The sequence below is a fragment of the Molossus molossus genome, unplaced genomic scaffold, assembly GCF_014108415.1.
Source record: "Molossus molossus isolate mMolMol1 unplaced genomic scaffold, mMolMol1.p scaffold_m16_p_1, whole genome shotgun sequence".
NCBI lineage: Eukaryota > Metazoa > Chordata > Mammalia > Chiroptera > Molossidae > Molossus > Molossus molossus.
Genome location: NW_023425344.1, coordinates 204,305,985 through 204,327,453, shown reverse-complemented (window position 1 = coordinate 204,327,453; position 21,469 = coordinate 204,305,985). Strand labels below are relative to the sequence as shown.

Sequence of the window (21,469 nt, the reverse complement as noted above, 5' to 3'; positions counted from 1 at the left end):
AACCCATTTTTATTATTTATTAATTGTTTTGGTTAATCCTCACCCGAGAATATTTTTCTATTGCTTTTTAGACAGAGTGGGAGGGAAGGAAAAACACTGATGTGAGAGAGACTCGTGGATTGATTGCTTCCTGCATGATCCCAGGGTTGGGGATCAAACCTGCAACCTAGGTACATGCCCTTGACCGGAATCAAACCCATGACCCTTCGGTCCTTGGGCAGAAACTCTAACCACTGACCCAGAGCAGCCAGGGGCAGGAGACCCAGTTTTAGAAGACCACCTACACAATTTGTATGGCCACTTGTTTGTACTATTCAGATGTTTAAATAATGATTGAATGAGGGAGTCTGTGACAAACCACCTTCCAAACTGCTTTCTGAATTTATTCTAGGCACTCGTCAAATCTATACCTTAAAAAGCATTTCCATGTGAGTAAAAAATACAGCCGGCCCTCGTTTATCGCGGCTAACCAGTCCCAGCCTCTACGCGGTAAATGCATTCCCGCGAAGTAGGACTGTGCTCACGCAGTCGTCCCGCGGCCACTTGCCCTTATGGTAGAGCGTGTATTTGAAAAAGCCGCGACAGAGCGAAGCCTAGAAAGTCGAAGCGTGAAATGGTGAGGGACGACTGATCTGCTACCTACACGAAAGCAAACGGTGCCCAGCCAGGGCTACAGCCAGAGGCCCCAAAGCAGTCATGGGCTGGAAGGGTTACTATACTATGTTAGAAAAACTCAGTGAGCTCTGAGGACAGTGTCACTTTTCTAAAAGGCTGTAGACTCCTCCTACTTCCCACCACAGCTTTCATTTTGTATCCGCTCCTGGACTGAGCAGGGCTGGGCCTGGCCAAACCCAGCAGGGCAGCCGGGCTGGTGAGTGGGCACCTGGCACAGAAAGCTGCCTTAGGCATGCCCACTTCTGTTCTTCCCTCCTGCTGCTCATTCCGGTGTCCTCCCCACACCTGGGCCTGGCTTCTGGAGCTTGGGGAGCTCCCTCCCCCAAGCCCTATACCACCCCTCCCAAGGACACTTCCTCATCCCATGTTAATCCAGGAATCCAATACATCCTGACTCGTTTGCAGATGGTAGAGGGCTGTCTACCACAGTGGAACCTTTTGGAATTGCTTATCTGAGGGATGAATCTGGATCCCATGACTTTGCTGTCTATGGACTCTGGAGTTTGAAAGATTCAGCACCCAGTCGAGCCAATATGCTTCCTGTATTGATGGCAGCAATATTTAGAAAGCTGCCGACCTTACTACAAAGAGGACAGACCCTAGGAGGAAGTTGTGGAAGGAAAGTGGAAGGGAATGTCATGTATATAAGGGCCTATTATGTACAAGGCACTCTGGTAAGTATTTTCTCACATCATCCCATAACCTTGTGAGGTAGATATTAATACCCTCATTTTATAGAAGTGGAGGCAGAGGCTCCAAGATCCCAGAAACATGCCTAAGTTCCACAGCTGTGTCGCAGGGCTAGGATCAAGATCCAGGTGTGCCTGACTCTTGCCCAGGTGTTCTCTCCTGACCTGACCTTGGAGAGGCGTGGTGGAATGTGTGAGGCTGGCAGCACCCAGAAGCACCATCAATCACAAGATGGCCCTGAAGTCAAGAGGAAAGACGGTGATTTACTAGGGGGCTTTGGGCAAGTCATTTAACACTTTTCTGCCTCACCTTCCCCATTACTTGAGAGCCTATAATAACAGAGCTGTTTAAGGACAAAGAAATGTTTTCCTTCAGTGTGGGCAAAAGGCCAAGGTTCCTACCTGTAATTGCTAAACGTCCTGTAGTACTTTCCAGAAATGTACAGGTGGAACCTTAGGGCCCTGGGAAGACTCCAACTGAGTAGCTGCTGACAAAACCCGCCCCCCCTCCCCCACCGTGGGTCCCCCTGAACAAGTGTCCTCGGTCCTGATGTCAGGGAATTTTCCTCCGAGCTTCACCCCAGAGGCAGCTTTCAACTGACCGACACCCTCTGATACCATTTGTCCCTGCGTTCAGTTTCCAGCAAATAAAAGAAACAGATTAAGGGAGGCGTTTCCTTTCTTCCTCTCTCCTCAGCCTCAAGAGAATGCACTGGAAGGCCTGTCGTGGCCGATCAGTGTACATTCCTAGTTCTAGCTCTACTTCTATTTGATAAGCATTTTATACAGAATCATCAAGGCAATTTGTAGAAAATAACTGTGAAATTACTTCATTACTTCCTTCATCAACAAGTGAATAAAAAATGCCAAAATATATAAATTGATGCCCCCCCCCCAAATCTGAGAGCATATTCTTTGGTATACCATAAGTCTTTAACATGAATAGAATTTTTATAGTTATTTGAAAAATGTCTTCTTTGTCTTGTGCCTCCGTAGGGAGGCCCTCTCGTCTTGTCTGCCGCTGTTTCCGGAGAGTAGGGTACTTCATAGAGCCACCTGGGGTTCAGAAATTCAAAACCTGTTTTTCCAGTTCCGGGAAGAGCTTCTGAGGACCCGCTGTCCTCCTAGGGGCACTGCCAACATTAGGGGGCTCCTTGTTCTCCCTGGAGCCACAGGCAGCTCTTTGTCCATCATTCCTCTGTATTTCCTGCCCACGTTCTCCCTCTGGGAGGTGAGTGTTGCTATTTAATGTGGACTTGTATTTTGTATTGGTTCCTGAATTTGCTTGATCAAGTTTTAATGGGTAGGTTTGATGTCATTTACATGTCGGAACATTTGTGCAAATGTCTCAAAAGGAAAAATGAAAAAGAAAAAGCCAGACATAAATAAGCAGGCGCTGTAGAGCAGGCCAGCGTGGCGTGGCCGGGAGGGCCGACGCCCGGGGAAGGGCAGCCGCTCCGCTCCCTTATTTCCAAGGGCCTGGGACAAGGGGCAACGAGGGAGCTTATGCTCAAGAAAGCACAATGTATGTTTACAGGAATATACATATTGTTAAAACAGTTCTATTTATGCAAAAGATTCATGTAACTTTATAAAGGTTTTCAGGGATTTTAAAGGATTTTAAGTGCTGTGTTAGACTGTACTAGTAACAGATGTTCAACGGCGTGTTTAAGTTTTTGTTTTACTGAAAAAGCAATGGAGTACTTGATATTTTCTTTTTAAAAAATCATATCAAAGTCACTACATTTTAAGTATAGCCCAAATTCATTATCTCTGAAAAACATAAAAGGTTTGAAATAACTTAAGGGCTCCTAAAAATAAACATCACTCTGGTGAAGCCAGAAGATTTTGTTTGCTAAGTAGTCCCTTCAGAATTCCAGTCTTAAGTGTCACTTATTGTGCTTTATCTATGAAGACAGATGGTGTCAGTAATTGCCTATATATTTAATTAAGTTAAAAAGCTACATAGTAAGGTTTTGGCAAAAAGAAAATTTTGTGCAATGAGCAAAGAAAGCAAAAGGGAACAGAGATGGAGAGCATAAGACACGATTCCTCACATTTTGATATCCATGTGAAGTTGGCATATGAGACTGGATTCCATCAATCTAACGATAAGAACAAAGACATTTATTCCGAAAGGTAAAGCCCATACTAGAAATCTAGATGGCGATTCTCTTACCTTTTTAACTAGCGAGGTGGGAATGACTACCTATTGTCCACATCACCTCCAACTTTGGCCCAATACTTACTGGTTATTCTGAATTCCTATGACTTAGGTTTTTTTTGCCTGGGATTTTTTCACCTAGCAGGCTAATTATCGTGAAATTATTATGGGGGGAAAAAGCAGTAGCTACTTGTAGAAAGTGGTTTGGAAAACTGACTTAACCGTTCTCGGGGTGTCTGTTTTCAATGTCCCCGTCCCGCGAATCCACCTTCTGGCTCGATGGCAACATGGCGCTCCCAGCTGTGGCGCCTGCACGGCTTCTCGTCCCAACTCCTAGGGCTGAAAACGGCCACCACGACACTGATTTTATTCCACGGCGCTTAGTCATTAACATTTAATGATTACCTTATGTGCTGAGCACAAGGCTGGAATATATTTAAAAAAATAGGAGATGTGTTTTCTGGTTTTAAGCTGTTCAACTCAATTCAACAAGCATATTGAGGATATACAAGCGAAACGTGCATCTTCTTTGGCGATGGTTGTTGAGGAGGAGGGAGTGACTCACGAAGGATGTCACCGTCACTTCAGTGCAATACCACAGTGTCTGCTGGGAGAAAGGGAGCGGGCTGGGCAGCCAGCCTGGTTTGAACCCTGTCATGGTTTGAATTCTGGGTTTGCCACTTGGTCACTGTGTGACCTGGAACGCGCCTGTCCTCATTTGTAAGTCAGGGAAACACGTCTCAGAGTGTGAGGATTAGGGATATTACGTGTAAAATACATAACAGAGTGCCTGGCACTAGACAAAAATTTAATAAATTGTTAATGTTATCATTAATAATTACTCTGGCCATCGGTGTTACACCTCAGCTCGGAGAAGCTGGGAATGAAGGGGGGTTCCATGAAGAGCTGGATTGTGACGCAAGTTCTGGAAGAAGGGAACTTGTAGACTGACAGGAAAGGAAGGCAAGGCAGTTGTAGCAATGAAGGTGCCTGTGGGAGGCAGGAAGAGAAGCATTTAATTAATTAATTAACTAATTAATTAATTAATTTAATCCTCACCTGAGGACATTTTTGCATTCAGATAGAGCGGGAGAGAGAGAAGCAGAGAGAGAGAGAGAGAGAGAGAGAGAGAGAGAAACATTGATGTGAGAGACACACATTGACTTGTTGCCACCCACACAACCCCAACCAGGGAGGGGACAAATTGCAACTGGGGTACGTGCCCTTAGCGGGAACCGAACCCGGGACTCTCTGGTCCACGGACTGACACTCTAGCCACTGAGCAAAACCGGCCAGGGCAAGAGAAGCATTTATTGAATGTGGGAGCCACCAAACACATCAGCTTGCTTGTCCTGGAGAGTGCTTTGGATATGATCAATGAGGAAAGCAATAGTGCCACGTGATGGGAGGGGGTAGTTATGGGATTTTCTTTTCTTTTCTTTTTACAGAGAGAGGAAAGGAGAAGGGGGAGAGAGAGAAACATTGATGTGAGAGTAACATATATTGTCTGCCTCCTGCATGCCCCCTACCAGAGATCAAGCCCCAAACCCAGGCATGTGCCCTGTCCAGAATTTGAACTGGCAACCTTTCAGTACACTGGATGACGCCCAACCAACTGAGCCACACCTGCCAGGGTTCAGGGCTGGTTTAAGAAATAGGTAAGGCCTAGAGCAAATTACCCTGTACTTTCTTTTTTTTTTTGTACGTGCCCCTGGCAGGAACAGAACCTGGGACTCTCTGGTCCGCAGGCTGTTGCTCCAACTGCTGAGCCAAACTGGCCAGGGCTCCCTGTACTTTCTTACCCCAACATTATGATACAGGTAAAATTAATTGAAAATGAATGTTAAGGACAATTTTGCAAGGCTAAAAAAAAAAAATGTTTTAGGCTGTAAACTTTACCTTTTAAAATATAATTAATCTTTTTTTTTTTTTTACTTTCTTTACTTCGTTGTTTTTTTTTTTTATTTGTTTTTGTTACACATTTCTCCTTTTCCCCCCATTGACACCCTCCCCCCCCATCTCACCCACCCCTTCCCCAGCTTTGTTGTCTATGTCCAATGGTTATGCATACATGCATATAAGTTCTATGGTTCATCTCTTCTCCTCCAACACCTCCTCTTCTGGGGTTTGTCAGTCGGTCTCTGAGTCAGTTTTGTTCATCAGTTTGTTTAGTTCATTATATTCCACAACTAAGTGAGATCATGTGATATTTGTCTTTCTCTGCTTGGCTTGTTTCACTTAGCATAATACTCTCTAGGTCCCTCCATGTCATCTCAAATGATAAGAGATCTTTCTTTCTTACAGCTGCATAGTATTCCATTGTGTACATGTACCACTGCTTTTTTTATCCACTTATCTACCGATGGACACTTGGGTTGTTTCCAGATCTTAGCTATTGTAAATAGTGCTGCTATGAACATAGGGGTACATATATTCTTTCTGATTGGTGTTTCAGGCTTCTTAGGGTATATTCCTAGAAGTGGGATCACTGGATCAAATGACAGTTCAATTTTTAACTTTTTGAGGTAACACCGCAGTGTTTTCCATAGTGGCTGCACCAGTCTGCATTCCCACCAGTAGTGTACTAGAGTCCCCCTTTTCTCCACACCCTCACCAACACTTGTTTGATGATTTGTTGATGGCGGCCATTTGGACAGATGTGAAGTGATACCTCATTGTTGTTTTAATTTGTATCTCTCTGATGATTAGTGACGTTGAGCATTTTTTCATGTCTCTTGGCCATTTGTATGTCTTGTTTGGAGAGGTGTCTATTTAGGTCCTCTGCCCATTTTTAAATTGGGTTCTTTGTTTTCATTTTGTTGAGTTGTATATGAGTACTCTATATATTTTAGATATTAATCCCTTATCATCGGCAATTATGGTCTCCCATATGGTGGGTTCCCTTTCCATTTTGATGATTGTTTCTTTTGCTGTGCAGAAGCTTTTTAGTTTGATGTAGTCCCATGTGTTCATTTTTTTCTTTTTTTCTTCTGCCTTAGGTGATGTATCAGTGAAAATTCTGCTGCATGTGATGTCTGAAATTTTGTTGCCTACATTTTCTTCTAGAATTTTTATGGCTTCAGGAGTTATATTCAAGTCTTTTATCCATTTTGAGTTTATTCTTGTGTATGGTGTAAATTGGTGGTCTAGCTTCATTTTTTTTGCAAGTAGCTGTCCAATTTTCCCAACACCATTTATTGAAGAGACTGTGTTGACTCCACTCTATGCTCTTGCCACCTTTGTCAAAATTAATTGAGCACATTGTCTTGGGTTAATTTCTGGGTTCTCTGTTCTGTTCCATTGATCTGTCTGTTCTCATGCCAGTACCAGGCTGTTTTGATTACAGTGGCTTTGTAGTATTACCTGCTATCTGGTAATGTGATCCTACTTTGTTCTTCTTTTTCACGATTGCTATGGCTATTCGGGGTCTTTTTTGGTTCCATATAAACTTTTGGAGTGTTTGTTCTAGTTCTGTGAAATATGTCGTTGGTTCAAATTTAAGAAACTTTATTTTTCAAATAGAGGTGACATTCAATATTATTTTATATTAGTTTCAGGTTAGACAATTATTTAATTTATAAAGTGACCCCCCCCCCCATAATTCTAGTACCCACCTTGCACCATAGTTATTATAATGTTATTGACTATATTTCCTATGTTGTGATTATTTTACAACTACCAATTGATACTTATTAATCCTTTCACCTTTTTCACCCAGTCCCTAACCCCCTCCCATCTGGAAAACCTGTTTGTTCTCTGTTATCTATGAGTTTGTTTCTGTTTTATTTGTTCTTTAGATTCCACATAGAAGTGAAATCATATGGTATTTGTCTTTCTCTGACTGATTTTACTTAGTATAATACCCTCTAGGTTCATCTATGTTGTCTCAAATGGTAAGATTTCATTTTTTTTCATGGCTGAGCAATATTTTATTGTTTATATATACACCACGTCTTCTTATTCCCTCATCTGTTGATGAGCGCTTGGGATGCCGCAAGGCAAAATTTATCACACAAAACAGGTGACACCTGGAAGTAGGAAAGGGTCACTCCGCTTTGTTTTTGTGATACGAGGGGACAAACTGTAAACGCACATATGTGGAGACTCTTCTGGTCTTTCTGAGCATTAGCAGGGAGACTTTTCCTTTCCCCAGCTGCTGCCTGAGTCCTGTAAAACTGTGACACCTTCTGAAAAACACAGGATGCAGTGTGAATGCCCAGATTTGTTCACCCCGACACCTCCAAGTCCAGGCAGGGTTTCATGAGAAAGGAAGCAAGATCTCCACGGTGAGGGCGGGCATCTGAAGTCCTGGGTGAGATGAGATGTAAACAGAGGAACTGGGTCCATTATGTATGTAGACTAAGCAAAGTCCTACCCAAGAGTTGATGTTTATGCTTTGTTCAGTTTTCTGAAGGTCAAGGTTTATAATGTAAGGGGTTAACCAAACATTTAAGGACAGTTGCATGTGGTAATGTTCTATATAAGCAAAGTTGGCCACTGGATAACCTGCACTATCAGTGTTGAGAAACAAAACTGTCATTGTCATTATAAAATCTACTGTCATCATTGCCTTTGTGTTTATTGTAGAAGTCATTACCACCATCGTTATTAATATTTCTTGTATATTATAGCTCTGTTTCGTTGACACAAAGATGTAGACCTTTTAAAGGGACAGACCTTTTATTTTAATGCTTCAAAACCCTTTGGGATCCATTTTCCCTCCACTAGGTATTAACTTGTGATTAACAATGTGCCTATTATAGTATTAAAAAACACTGAATAATAGCCACTTCTATTTATACCAAAGGCTTATTAAATTTTAATTTAAATATATACTGTTAACTTTCTTATATATAAATAAAATACCTTCCCTAAAGAGAAAAAGTAAATCTCATTGAGCTCCCCTGGTGAATACCTTGTATATCTTCAAAACAGAGATAGGGAGACCTTGCAAATGAGAGGACTCGAGGGGGACTCAGAGAGAAGTATTCATTTATTCATTTAATACGTATTTATTGTGGATCTATTATATGCTAGACATGGTGGTAGGTGCTGAGTATACAGCAATGAATAAGAAGAAATTATCATATTTCTGTAGACCTTGGTTTTCCACTCTCTGAAATAAATGTATTCACTTTTGATGCTTATATATCACTTTATGATGATGAAAATGCTCACTGACTTTTAAAAATAATGCTAATTCAATTCAGATTCCACTCACAGTTTGAGAACCTGCTGAGGGCTCGGGTGACAGCTTTCCATGTGATTATGCCATTTGATTTAATAAGAACATCACCTTATATCTGCTCAGCCTCTCAGAACATCCTGTGGGAAGGAGGGCAGGAATTCACCATTTGTCAACGGAAAACCAGGCTCGGAGAGGTCCAGGGGTTGTCGGAAGCACACCACTGGGGAGTGGAAAGACTCGAGCCAGAATGCATTACCCAGCCTGATGCAAGTATTTTCAACTATCTCCTTTTTAAAAATCCTAGGCCGATAAATTTGTATTTAGGAACTCTCAGAAACAGTTTTCGGAATATATGGGGTATTCTGTGATATACATGCAGGTCTTTGTTTTTGTCTCTCCTCACAATGTCTACTCCAAGTTTCATCTCCTTTGTATCTGGGAAGGGCCATCATTGCTAATTGCCTGCTGCTGTTTTTCATCTCAACTCTTTTCTTAAAGATTGGATTTCCTTATTTTCTCTCTCTCTTCCTTCCTTCCTTTTGTTTCCCAGTGCTCATAACAAAGTTATTTCAAAAGTTCACAACCATCTAAAAACAAAGACATTTTTCATCTGGGAATTTCAACAGAAAACATCTTGGCCAATCTATTTGTTTTGTGACTTTTACATAAAGAAAAGGAACTGGGGGATGCTATCTAAATGCATCTTTGCACAAGACAAATCAGCTATGACGTAAGACAAGTCAGCTATGACGTAAGACTCAGACCATCACTTTACCCATATATGATTTGCTCTCTTCTACCACCACCCTTCACAGCATCCTTCCCTCTTTCTTACCCTCCTTCAAATCCTAATTATCTTTCAGCTCAAACCCCACCTATTCTGTAAACATCTTTCTTGATTGTTCCAGACAGAAGGCAGTTAAGCAAACATTACCTTTTTGATGTCTCTTTTTATTGTTCTATGTGGTTGTCACTTAAGCTTTTTCTTATAACTCACTTTTTAAGTCTGTCTCCCCAATTAGATTGGGAGCTCCCTAAGGAACGCCCGAAGGGCAGGCACTCGTATCTTCTGCATCGTTGCAGCCTCTCTGGCACCTAACATAATGGCTTGTACATAATAGATGCTCAATAAACACTTCTTTTCTTTTAAAAATTTTTATTATTTTTATTTATTTTTTGTTAATCCTCACCTGAGGATATTTTTCTATTGAATTTTAGATAGAGTGGAAAGCAGGGAGGGAAAGAGAGAGAAACATCAATTGGTTGTCTCCCACATGACCCTGACCAGGGCTGGGGATCAAACCTGCAACCCAGGTACGTGCCCTTGACCGGAAATCAAACCCTCGACCCTTCGGTCTGCAGGCTGACACTTTAACCGCGGAGCCAAACCTGCCAGGGCAACACTCGTTCTTTCTTTTTAGAATTTCCCAGAAGTGAGTAAGGAAGCTCAATAGATCTGGATCATCTGGAATTTTCCAAAGTCCATCCATCAACTGGCTGTCTATCAATGCCACTATCATTGTGTTAGACATCATGAAGAGGTAAAAAATACTGCAAGGCCCAGTGCTTTCTAGAGAATTTCAAAACCTCAAGGAGGTGATATTTATGCCTGAGAACCAGTGAGAGGACTAAACAACTGGGCGCATGAGAACCAAATGAAATTAGATGGCAGATGTGGCATGAGTTTTCTCATGACAGGGAACACGTCTTATTTACGCTCTGTCCTCAGCATCTAGCACGGGTAGAGTAGGCCCTTGGAAAGTATTTGTTCATGAACATGTCAGTCTCTCCTCAAGGCCGTTGGCAGGTGCTTCACGGCCCTCCTGGGACCCACTAGATACCGCCCCGGACACACTGATGCGCTGCTCTTTGTTTATGGCTTGGATCCCTTCAGGGTAATAGGGGCAGGGCCTCGCCCCTCATCTCGTGGGAAGTCAGACCTCCTGCACGGCTGCCGTGGAGTTGCACGTGTCTGCGTGGAGCTTCTCCGACGCTCGGGTTCTGGAATCTTGGATGTAAGTGCACGGGCAGGGGTGGTTTTCACTACACTCCTACCAGCTCCATTTCGCAGGACTGGTCCTTTTCCTCTTATTCCCAAGAGACCCTGGGTTCTGCCTGATGATCCCAATATTTAAACCCTACATTTCCTAAGCAGTTCCTCCATTCTGCCACCCTACGAGCTCGCTCTCATTTCCTCAATCTGGACGAGATTTTCCTCACTCTTGTCTAGAGCTGGCTCATAATGTGAGCCTGTCCTTGGTAGACCACAGTTATTTTATCTACCTTTCTGTGGAGCCCGATGCCCTCTGCTCTTACCATGCCAGCGTGGTAAGTTACGGGGCCCAGCTGTGGGCAGAGAGCAAGAATTTGAGACGGATGCAGTCGCCCCAATTTTCCACCTCCCATGTCTACTGCGAGACGTGCTTGCACGTGATGTATGAGGAAGAGCTTTGTCAGGTTCGCGGGCCGATGCTCTAACCACTGAGCAAGACAGGCCAGGGCTTGCGAAAGTACTTTGTAAAGTATAACATTCTATACACATTTGTTATTTTTATTATTCTTTTTTTTTCCTGATTACAAATATAATGCATGCTTACTTTGAAAATGCAAATGCAGCCCTGGTCAATTGGCTCAGTGGTTAGAGTGTCAGCCCCCAGACCAATGTTGCAGGTTCTATTCTGGTCAAGGGCACGTACCTTGGTTGCGGTTCTGTCCCCGGCCCTGGTTGGTGTCATGTGGGAGGCAACCAATTGATGTGTCTCTCTCACATCGATGTTTCTCTCTCTCTCTCTCTCTCTGTCACACTCTATCTCAGTGGTTCTCAACCTTTCTAATGCCGCGACCCTTTAATACAGTTCCTCATGTTGTGGTGACCCCCAACGATAAAATTATTTTCATTGCTACTTCATAACTTTAATTTTGCTACTGTTATGTCTTAGGCGACCACTGTGAAAGGGTCATTCGACCCCAAAGGGGTCGCGATTCACAGGTTGAGAACCACTGCGTCAATCTGAAGCTAAATGGAAAAATATCCTTGGGTGAGGATTTAAGAAAAGAAAATGCAAACGCAGAAAGCACAAGAAACAAAACTCTCTGGGCTAGTTTCCTATTGCTGCTGTAACAAATTGCCATAGACTTAGTGGCTTAAAAGGTCAGATGTCAGAAGTCTCAAGGGGCTAAAATCAAGGTTGTCAGCAGGTCTTTCTTCCTCCTAAAGGCTCTAGAGTGGAGTCTGTTTCCGTGCCTTGTCCAGCTTCTAGAAGCTGTCTGCTTTCATTGGCTCATGGTCACTGCCTCCATTTTCAAAGCCAGCAGGACCCTTGTGACTACACTGGCTACTGAGATAATCCAAGATCGTCTTCCCGTCTCAACAGCCGTAAGTCAATCACACATACATGCTGCCATTTATGGTAACATCAGGTTTCAGGGATTAGGACAAGGGCATCTTTGGAGTGGGAGAAGTATTACTCTGCCTACCACACCCTCAATCCCCCATCCCAGAAATAATGATTTATAACATCTTTTATTTCTTTAGTTTCTTTTTGCTTTGCATATGTTTTTTTCTTTTTACAAAATTATTATATTTTATATATTGTTTTGTAATCTGTATTTTACTCTTCCACTATTCTCTAAACAGTTTCCTGTTAGATATTCTTTAAATAACTTGAGTTTTACTGTTTTCATAAGTATTCAGTTCTATTGATCTATCATAATTTGCCAAACAAATGATCTATTATTGGAATTTAGGCTATTTGACATTTTTTATTATCCTTAATAATGTTGTGATTAATATATGTGTACATAAATCTTTGTGATTATTTTCTTGTGATATTTCTAAAAAGTAGAATCTTGCTATTATTAAGTTTTGAATATAAAAAATAAGTACTATGGCCCTGGCTGGTTTGGCTCAGCCCTTAGAGCATTGGCCTGTGGACCAGAGACTGGGGTTTGGTTCCCACTAAGGGCACGTACCTCGGTTGCAATTTGTCCCCGGCCCTGGTTGGGTCGTGCGGGTGGCAGCCACTCGATGTGTCCCTTTCACGTCGATGTTTCTCTCTCTCTCCCTCCTCCTCCCACTCTATCTGAATAAAAAATGGAAAAATGTCCTCAGGTGAGGATAAAAAAAAAATAAGTACTATGAAAATGTTATTGGAATAAATTATTTTCGAACCAGAAGGTTTTTCAGAAGTCAAATAAGCTAACCTACTCATTATACAGCAGAGAAAACAAGCTGAGAGCAAGTGAGACGCTCAAGGCAATACAGAACATTAGCAAAAAAGCTAGCGCTGACGATCTGAAACTTTAGTATGACGAAGAGCATTTCAAATACACTTAGCACACAAATGACAGGGTTCGGCACCGAGCAGAGGGGGAAGGGGTGGGCACAGCTGTGGCAGGTGAAGAAGACAGCAGGATGGGTTGGGAGGTTGACTGGTTACACTGATCAAATAAATAAATTGATTGAGCAAATAAGCAAACATATTGAGGAAAATGAGACTCAGGTTTATCACTGTTGGAGAAGGCATTTATTTTTAAGTATGGAAAAGGAGAAGTCTAGAAACTTGAGGTGTTAGATTGGAATTAGTGATATTGGTAGAAATGCATGGTTTTAAAATATATACATTGAGTCTGGCTGGTGTGGCTCAGTGGCTGAGCATCAACCCATGCACTAAGAGGTCGCCAGTTTGATTCCCGGTCAGGGCACATGCCCAGGTTGTGGACCAGGTCCCCAGTGGGGGGCATGCAGGAGGCAGCCAATTGATGTTCTTTCTCATCGATGTTTCCATCTCTCTCTCCCTCTCCCTTTCTCTGTCTCACAAATATATCAATAAAGAAAAATAAATAAATAAAATATATACATTGAGAGCGGCTTGTCAAATTGATTGGTACAATTGTAAAGCTATAACATTAGGTAACAACTAGATAGCCAGGGGTAAGGAACATCCAGCTTGCAGGCTGTATAAGGCCCAAGAAATTAATAGCAGCTAACATCACACGCCTCACCGAATGAGCCTGACCAAAGATAGTAGGCTAATTTTAAGTTGATAATTTTGTATGGCCCACAAATGATGTCATAAATGTCCAAATGGCCTTGGCAGAGAAAAGGTTCCCCATTCCTGCTAGAATAATAAAAGCAAAGGATGAAATAAATAGAAAAAAACATATACATAGATGAATATAGAAATAGTCAGAGAACTATAACTATATGTATGCTTGTGTGTGAGTTGTGTATATATAATATACCTATTTCTTGCTCTGTCCACTGAAAGAAACCAGGAGCAATGGCCTTCCAGTAGTAATGAGAGCACTAAAAGCTCATATCCTAATACAATCTTCTGCTAAAAGGACTCAAGATGCTTAGGTTGATCCTGGGTCTGGGTCAGGGAAAGTGTAAGATCAAATGGAAACATCTCATTATGCTAGAAAGTAAGACAATACTCAAAGAATAATGGGAACATACCAAAAGAACACAAGAGCCATCCTGCAGGGTCTCCCAGCAGCCAAATCTGGGACAATTTGAATATCGAAATGATGAAAGCATGTAATATAATTGACTAAAGAGAGTAGAAACTCACGAGTTCTAAGTGGTATATATACATACATGCATATTTACATGCACACATACCTGTGTATACATACACACATGAAAAGTGGAGAAGAAAAAGCTCTTCCTTGCAGCAGAGTGCCAATGAATAAATGTAGAAAGAATGATGGAAATAAAAAATTACAATGGGACTACATTGAACTGAAAAGTTTTTGCACAGCAAAGGAAACTAGCAACAAAATGAAAAGACAGCCCACTGAATAGGAGAATATATTCGCCAATGATATACCTGATAAGGGATTAATACTCAAATTATATAAAGAACTTACACAATTCAACACCCAAACAAAACAAAACAAAAAAAACCCAATCCAATTAAAAAATGGGCAAAGGACCTTAATAGACACTTCTCCAAACAGGACATACAGATGGCCAATAGACATATGAAAAGATGCTCAATGTCACTAATCACCAGAAAATACAAATTAAAACCACAGTGAGATATCATTTCACACCTGTCAGACTGACTATCATCAATAAATCCACAAACAACAAGTGCTGGTGAGGATGTGGAGAAAAGGGAACCCTCATGCACTGTTGGTGGGAATGCAGACTGGTGCAGCCACTATGGAAAGCAGTATGGAATTACCTCAAAAAATTAAAAAAGGAACTGCCCCATGACCCAGTGATTCCACTTCTGGGGATTTATTTGAAGAAATCCCAAACATCAATTTGAAGGAATATATGCACCCCTATGTTTATTGCAGCGTTATTTACAATAGCCAACATCTGGAAGCAGTCCAAGTGCCCATCAGTAGATGAGTGGATAAACAAGCTGTGGTACATATACACAATGGAGTACTACTCAGCCATAAAAAGAAAGAAATCTTACCTTTTGCAACAGCATGGATAGACCTGGAGAGTATTATGCTAAGTGAAATAAGCCAGTCAGAGAAAGACAAGTACCATATGACTTCACTCATATGTGTAATCTAATGAACAAAAGAAACCGACAAACAAAATAGAAACAGACTCACAGATACAGAAAACAGACTGACTGGTGTTAGAGGGGAGGGGGTTTGAGGGGTGGGTGAAAAAGGTTAAGGGATTAAGAAAAAACAAAGAAAAACCTTATAGACACAGACAACACTGTGGTGATTACCAGGGGGGGTGGGGGGTGGGGAGGTAGAAGAGGTAAAGGGGGATAAATGGTTACAGAAGGAGACTTGACTTTGGGTGGAGAACACTCAGTACAATATACTAATGATGTATTATAGAATTGTACACCTGAAACCTATATAGTTTTATTAATCAATGTCACCCTAATAAATTCAATAATTTTTTTTTAAAAAAAGAAAATTACCACTATCATAGTAGTGGCTGACTTAGGAGAAAGTTGGCAATGGTGCTAAGTTTTGTGGGTGGACATTTGATGAGAAATAAGATACTGGTGTACTCCTGGAATACCTTTCCACAAACTATTACTTTGTAAAAGAATCAAATACAAAAGAAAAATTTACAAAACAAATTACAGAGGAAAAAATAGTAATTTTTATGCTGGTGAAATATAGCTAAAAAAAAAAAAACCGAGAAAAGGCACAAATGACAATCTGGGAGAAGATATCTGCAACATGTATAACAACAAAGGGGAATAGTTCCTTACATACAAGAGCTGCTACAAATCAGCTTTTGTATTATACTCTAATTTAAAAGGGGTAAAAAATAGGATAAAACAATTGAGACAAGATACATAAATGGCCAACAGACATATGAGAAGATATTCAACATCATCAATAATAAAAGAAATAGTGAGGAAAACAAGACAACATTTTCCCCTGTTTACTGGCAAAAGAAGAAGAAATTAATAATATGTCAGTCTCTTCATTGGCACCACAGTGTCTGCCAATTAGAAAAGAAACTAAGATGCTTTCTGAAGTGATGTTATTTGCAAAATGGCTAGATAACACTCCAGTGATTTTGCAAATACACACATATACCATACAGAGAGCTAACATACTTCCCTTGCCAATGTAGAAACACCCTAGAAACTTCCTCCAGTGTTTTATTGAAAATTGTAACATAAATGGCCATATACTCAAGTATTAACAGGAAGTGATAAGAAGTCATAACATGATGAAATCAGAGACCCTGGGTTAATATTTATGTATCACATCCATTAATTGATGTCTGAGCTCTTTCTCGAAAAGCCTAGGCATCTGATAGAATACCCCTATAATTGTCTGTCCTTCCTTCCTTCCTTCCTTCCTTCCTTCCTTCCTTCCTTCCTTCCTTCCTTCCTTCCGACAAATATTTACTGAACACCTACTTTGTGCCATGGCAGAGATAGTGCTGAGAATTGAGTGGGGAGCAAAAAAATACACAGTGCATCTCTTTAGAGCTTATACTCTATAGGAGGAGACAGCTTTAATCAAATAATTATGTAAATAGGTTTAAAATTGTAACCATGGTAAGTGGTGTGAAGGAGAGGTACATAATGATATGAGAACCTAAAACAGGTGAATTTGACTTTGTCATGGGAGACTCCCCTAAGAAAATGTGGCTTGTACTGAAATATGAATGGGAAGAAGGTTAACTAGATAAAGAAGAAGAGGCAAGAACATTTTAGGCAGAGGGGCAGTGTGTGCAAAGGCTCTGAAGTGGTATGATGAATAAAGGGAGCAGAGAGAGACCAGTGGGTTGGAAAAGAGAGACATAGAGGGGGAGTTACTGTGAGAAGACTGGCACATGGGACCAGTCCAATGAAGGGTGGAATCTTTATCCCAGAACCACGGAAGGATGGTACACCCAGGGACAGGACCAGCTGTGTGGTTGGAGACAATCCCTCTCACTGCCATGTGCAATTCTCCCTGTGCCAAACGTGAATAAATGAAACCCACAAGATAATTGTCCCCATAGTTCCATCCTCCCTACTGCCCCAAGGATGGTAGGTTTAATCCTTCTTTCTCATGACAAATATTTGGGGAGGGCAGCCTTCTCTGCCTTCCCGCCTCCTACTTCCCTGCCACTCAGCGCCTCCACCAGAGGGCACTGTTTCTGTCCTCTCTCCCCCTAGGGTGGACTCTGAATGCCCTTCAGTTGGTCCTTTTCTCTCAGTCTGTGGGCCTGAGAAAGGAATGTAAAACCAATGGAGGGGCCTGGAAGGCAAATGGAAAATGACTATTGAACAAGCCAAAAACTGCCTGAAACTTAAACTCTCACTTTGAACCATCATTGGACTGAAATGGAGAATTGTGAACCTGAGAATATTGAATATAAAACAACTAGAGTGTATTTATGATGCTCAATGGCCAGAGGATATCAGGAGAGGGAGGGCAGGAGGCCTTTCATCCTATAGACAGAGGTCTGGTCACCCAACACTAACAGAAGAGGAACTGAACATTTTAAAAAACCAGTCCTGGGAAGTAGTAGTGAATTTAAACATTGTCATCTAGAATGTTGCACATCAGAGCCACACCAGTGTAAACAAAGGAACTTGCAGATGAAAAACTGAATATATAAAAGCATGTTGTAGAATAATAATACATAGAAAGTTCTGATCTATAAAAAGTTCATGAAACTATATATTATACATGGGTAATCTACGCACAGTAAAAGTGTAAAGATATTGAAAAGAATCCAAGTCCCAAATGTAAGACAGTGGCTACCTCTGGGAGGATTGGCAAGGAGCACATGGGACTTGAATGGTATTGGCACCACTTTGTTTCTTAAGCTGGGTGGGGACACGTGATATTCATTATATTATTATTTAAACTTTTTATATTTATAAAATATTTCCCAACACTTTTTTTTTTTTTTTATCCTCACCCGAGGACATTTTTCCATTTTTTGTACAGATAGAGTGGGAGGGAGAGAGAGGAAGAGAGAGAGAGAGGGAAACATCGATGTGAAAGGGACACATCGAGTGGCTGCCACCCGCACGACCAACCAGGGCCGGGGACAAACTGCAACCGAGGTACGTGCCCTTAGAGGGAACCGAACCCGGGTCTCTCCGGACCGCAGGCGGACACTCTAACCGCTGAGCCAAACCGGCCAGGGCCCAACACATTTTTTTAGAAGAAAAAATTGACAACCTAAGTTGCTGGTGAACTACTAAGAAAAGGAACAGAAACAAGGACTCAACTCCTTTCTAGTGATTGAGGTTCTACTTAAAAATAGGTTCTAGACAGGTTCAATCCCTAGACGGCGTAAAATAGTCTCGCGACAAGATAGGCAGAGAATTGAGGCCCATCAACAGAGCTATGTGGCATGAGCTGTGGTCATTTAAACTCCAACTGTATTGTACTCTGTATTTTCAAACATAATGCCTGGTCTCACATGGATTGGTATGGACCGAGAACATGCTGAATTTAGAGAGTCAGCTCATTTGGTGAGTAGTGAATCTTAGAAGCTCCCTTGATATGCCCGGTGACATGGGTGTGGACGGTATGGAGTCTACCTATTTTAGTATTTCACTTGGCATCAAGTCGACTTACCTGCTGTTCCATGGTGCTTGGATCAATAAAGGTCACCAGGTCTACAGAAAAGTAACCAACCACTTTTCTCCTTTTACAGGCGTTTCCAATTTTGAGGCACAAAGAAATGAGAACTTGGGGATCCACTGAGGTCTGAGGCATGGTGGTACCGGAGGAGATTAAGGGGCCTTCCGCATGAAGCTGGTCCCCTGTAGACAGCACCCTGATTTCTCCTGTGGGCTCTATGAGCATGTCCACTGTCAGGTTGGTGACACTTTCCGCAGGTGGGTATGCCTCGATCACGCCTCCTGGTGGAAAAAGCGTGGAGTAGGTGAAAGAATTCACTCGTATGGACTGGGACCACTTAGAGCAGGAGGAAAGAGGCCGGGCCTGGCAGACGGACTGGGCCTCAGATCGTGCATCTGCCATGTCTCTTGAGACTTTGGGCAAGTGGCTCCAGTTCTCTGAACTTCCTTTCCCTCATCTGTGCAGTGGGCGTAATAAAACCAACTGACCAGACTGTTGTGAGTCGTAGAGGTCCGGTGTTTATAGTATGTAGCCCAATGCTTGGCATACAGTAGGGCTCGGTGGATGGTAGTTTTGATTCTGATCATAATAGGGAGAGTCTGTAAAGATCATCAAGTGTATGCCCATTTGTTATATAAATGATGAACCTAAGGACTATAGGCAGATCCCCTAGGGGGAGTGAGCTGCCCATAGTCCACAATTCATACCTTGATGACTGGTGCTCTTTCTGTTCAACAGCACTGCTTTTTGAAGTTTTGACAGGTTAGGGCTTTTATCAGGCATAAGAGAACACTGACCATTGTGTTGGCCAAAGGACTTCTCTAGAAAGCCAGTTGCAAATCATCTCTTAAAATACAGAGCCAGGAGACGCCACTATTCTTGAGGAACAGGGGTGCTTCCTCTTTGCTGATAATGACCGCTTTCTAGTTTATCGTAGTTTACCTTTTGCTCTGAATAACAAAAATCATAGAGGCAAACCTGATGCTTAATCATGGCAACAATATTAGCCCTGGCTAATTTGGTGGGCTAGCTCAGTGGTGTTTACAAAAATCACATGGCCTTGATTTTCTGTTTTCAGGCCCCACATAAATCTTACTGTATATATTCCTTTTATAAATATTACTTGTAAAGAATTAGATGACATAATTTAAAAGATAATATAGCTAAGTGTCGCCCTGGCCAGTTTGGCTCAGCGGCAGAGCACTGGCCCGTGGACCAGTCAGTCGTGGGTTCAGTTCAGGTCAGGGGCACGTACCTCGGCTGCGGTTTGGTTGCGGTTCTGGCCCTGGTCGAGGTAGGGCTGTGTGGGAGGCAGCCAGTCGATGTCTCTCTTTCGTGTCGATGTTTCTCTGTCTCTCTCTCTCCCTCCCACTCTATCTGAAGATAAATGGAAAAATATCCTCAGGTGAGGATTAAAAAAAAAAGTGAAAAGAAAAATAGCTAAGTGTTCCCTAGACATGGTTGGCTCAGGAGTCTGAGGGTATCAAGATCAACTTGATCTGTTATTTCACAAAAGTGCTGGGAGGTGACTTCTGCCCCCAGGCTTTGAACAGCACACCTGGTTAAATCCTGAGAGTTTAGTGGTTCTTAGATGTAGCCACCTGTTATTTTCTACAAAGGCACTTTCCTTCAATTTCTATAAATGTAGTTGAAATTGGCCCTCAAGACAGATGAGTTTTAGAAGGAAAACTGACTTATTTTTTTTGGTAGGTTTGAGATATACATTTCTTCAAATGAGGCCTACTAGTGTGTGTGTTCTTAAATATAGTTGTTGGGGAATTAGCAAGGTTAACAAAACAAAACAACAAAATCCACACACAAAAAATCCTATCGAGTCTCTTGGATGTAGATAACTCTGTGGCTTTAGCTGTCACCTCTGCTTTGAAAGACGGTGCTTCAGTGGAAACACACTGTCCTTCATACCTGCATGATTACTTTAAATTTTTACTCCAAATAGCTTAGGTGTATCATCCTCTCAGCATCATGACCACAACTTTTCACTGTTAATTTTTTCCTTTCAACAATATTAATTCCTTTTCTTATAAAAATGTATTGCCTTTGATAGACTCCTATGGCCACGCGGAAGTAAAATTTGTGGCCCATTTTGTGGCCATAAGCACACTTGGGAGAGCAGAAATGAAATGAAGTAGGCCATGGTGGAAGATGGTGGGAGACAGCGGCCTAGGGTCAGAAAACCTGGGGGGCAGCCTCATTCAGTCAGTGAACATTTGCTGGGCCTGATCTGATGTATGCACTAGGCTCAGAGCTAGGCAGAGGTCTGAAAACACATGGCTTACTAGAACCGGAGTTTTGAGATGTGCTAAAATTGTAAGATCTAACTGTGTTGCCATTCAGCATGCATTTGTTGTGTGATTTCCCCCGAGTCACTTCTTAGCTTTGAGCCTGTTTCTTCATCTATAAAATTGGCTCTTTAATAAAGCTAGTTCTGCCTCCCATAAACAGGCACTGTTTACAACATGGCTTAGAGAAAGACAAGGGGGGAGAGAGAGAGAGAGAGAGAGAGAGAAGAAAAAAAGATGGAAGGAAGGAAGGAAGGAAGGAAGGAAGGAAGGAAGGAAGGAAGGAAGGAGGAAGGAAGGAAGAAAAAAGAAAGAAAAAAAGGCTGAAAGAGAGGATAGAGATGAACAGGGGGTCACGAAAAGCCTAAGCTTGTGATTATACAGCTCAGGGGAGATGAGTCAGTGGCTG

At 41.9% G+C, this 21,469-nt stretch overlaps 1 protein-coding gene across 1 annotated transcript in view; it reads right to left on the bottom strand.

The window, feature by feature from the left end:
- The window catches only part of IQCH (IQ motif containing H), a 126,166-nt gene that overhangs the window by 32,688 nt on the left and 72,009 nt on the right, over positions 1–21,469 (bottom strand). The window contains exon 12 of the mRNA XM_036250778.1: positions 18,755–19,041. Within this exon, the coding sequence (XP_036106671.1) occupies positions 18,755–19,041 (287 nt within the window). The remainder of the gene's footprint in view (positions 1–18,754; positions 19,042–21,469) is intronic.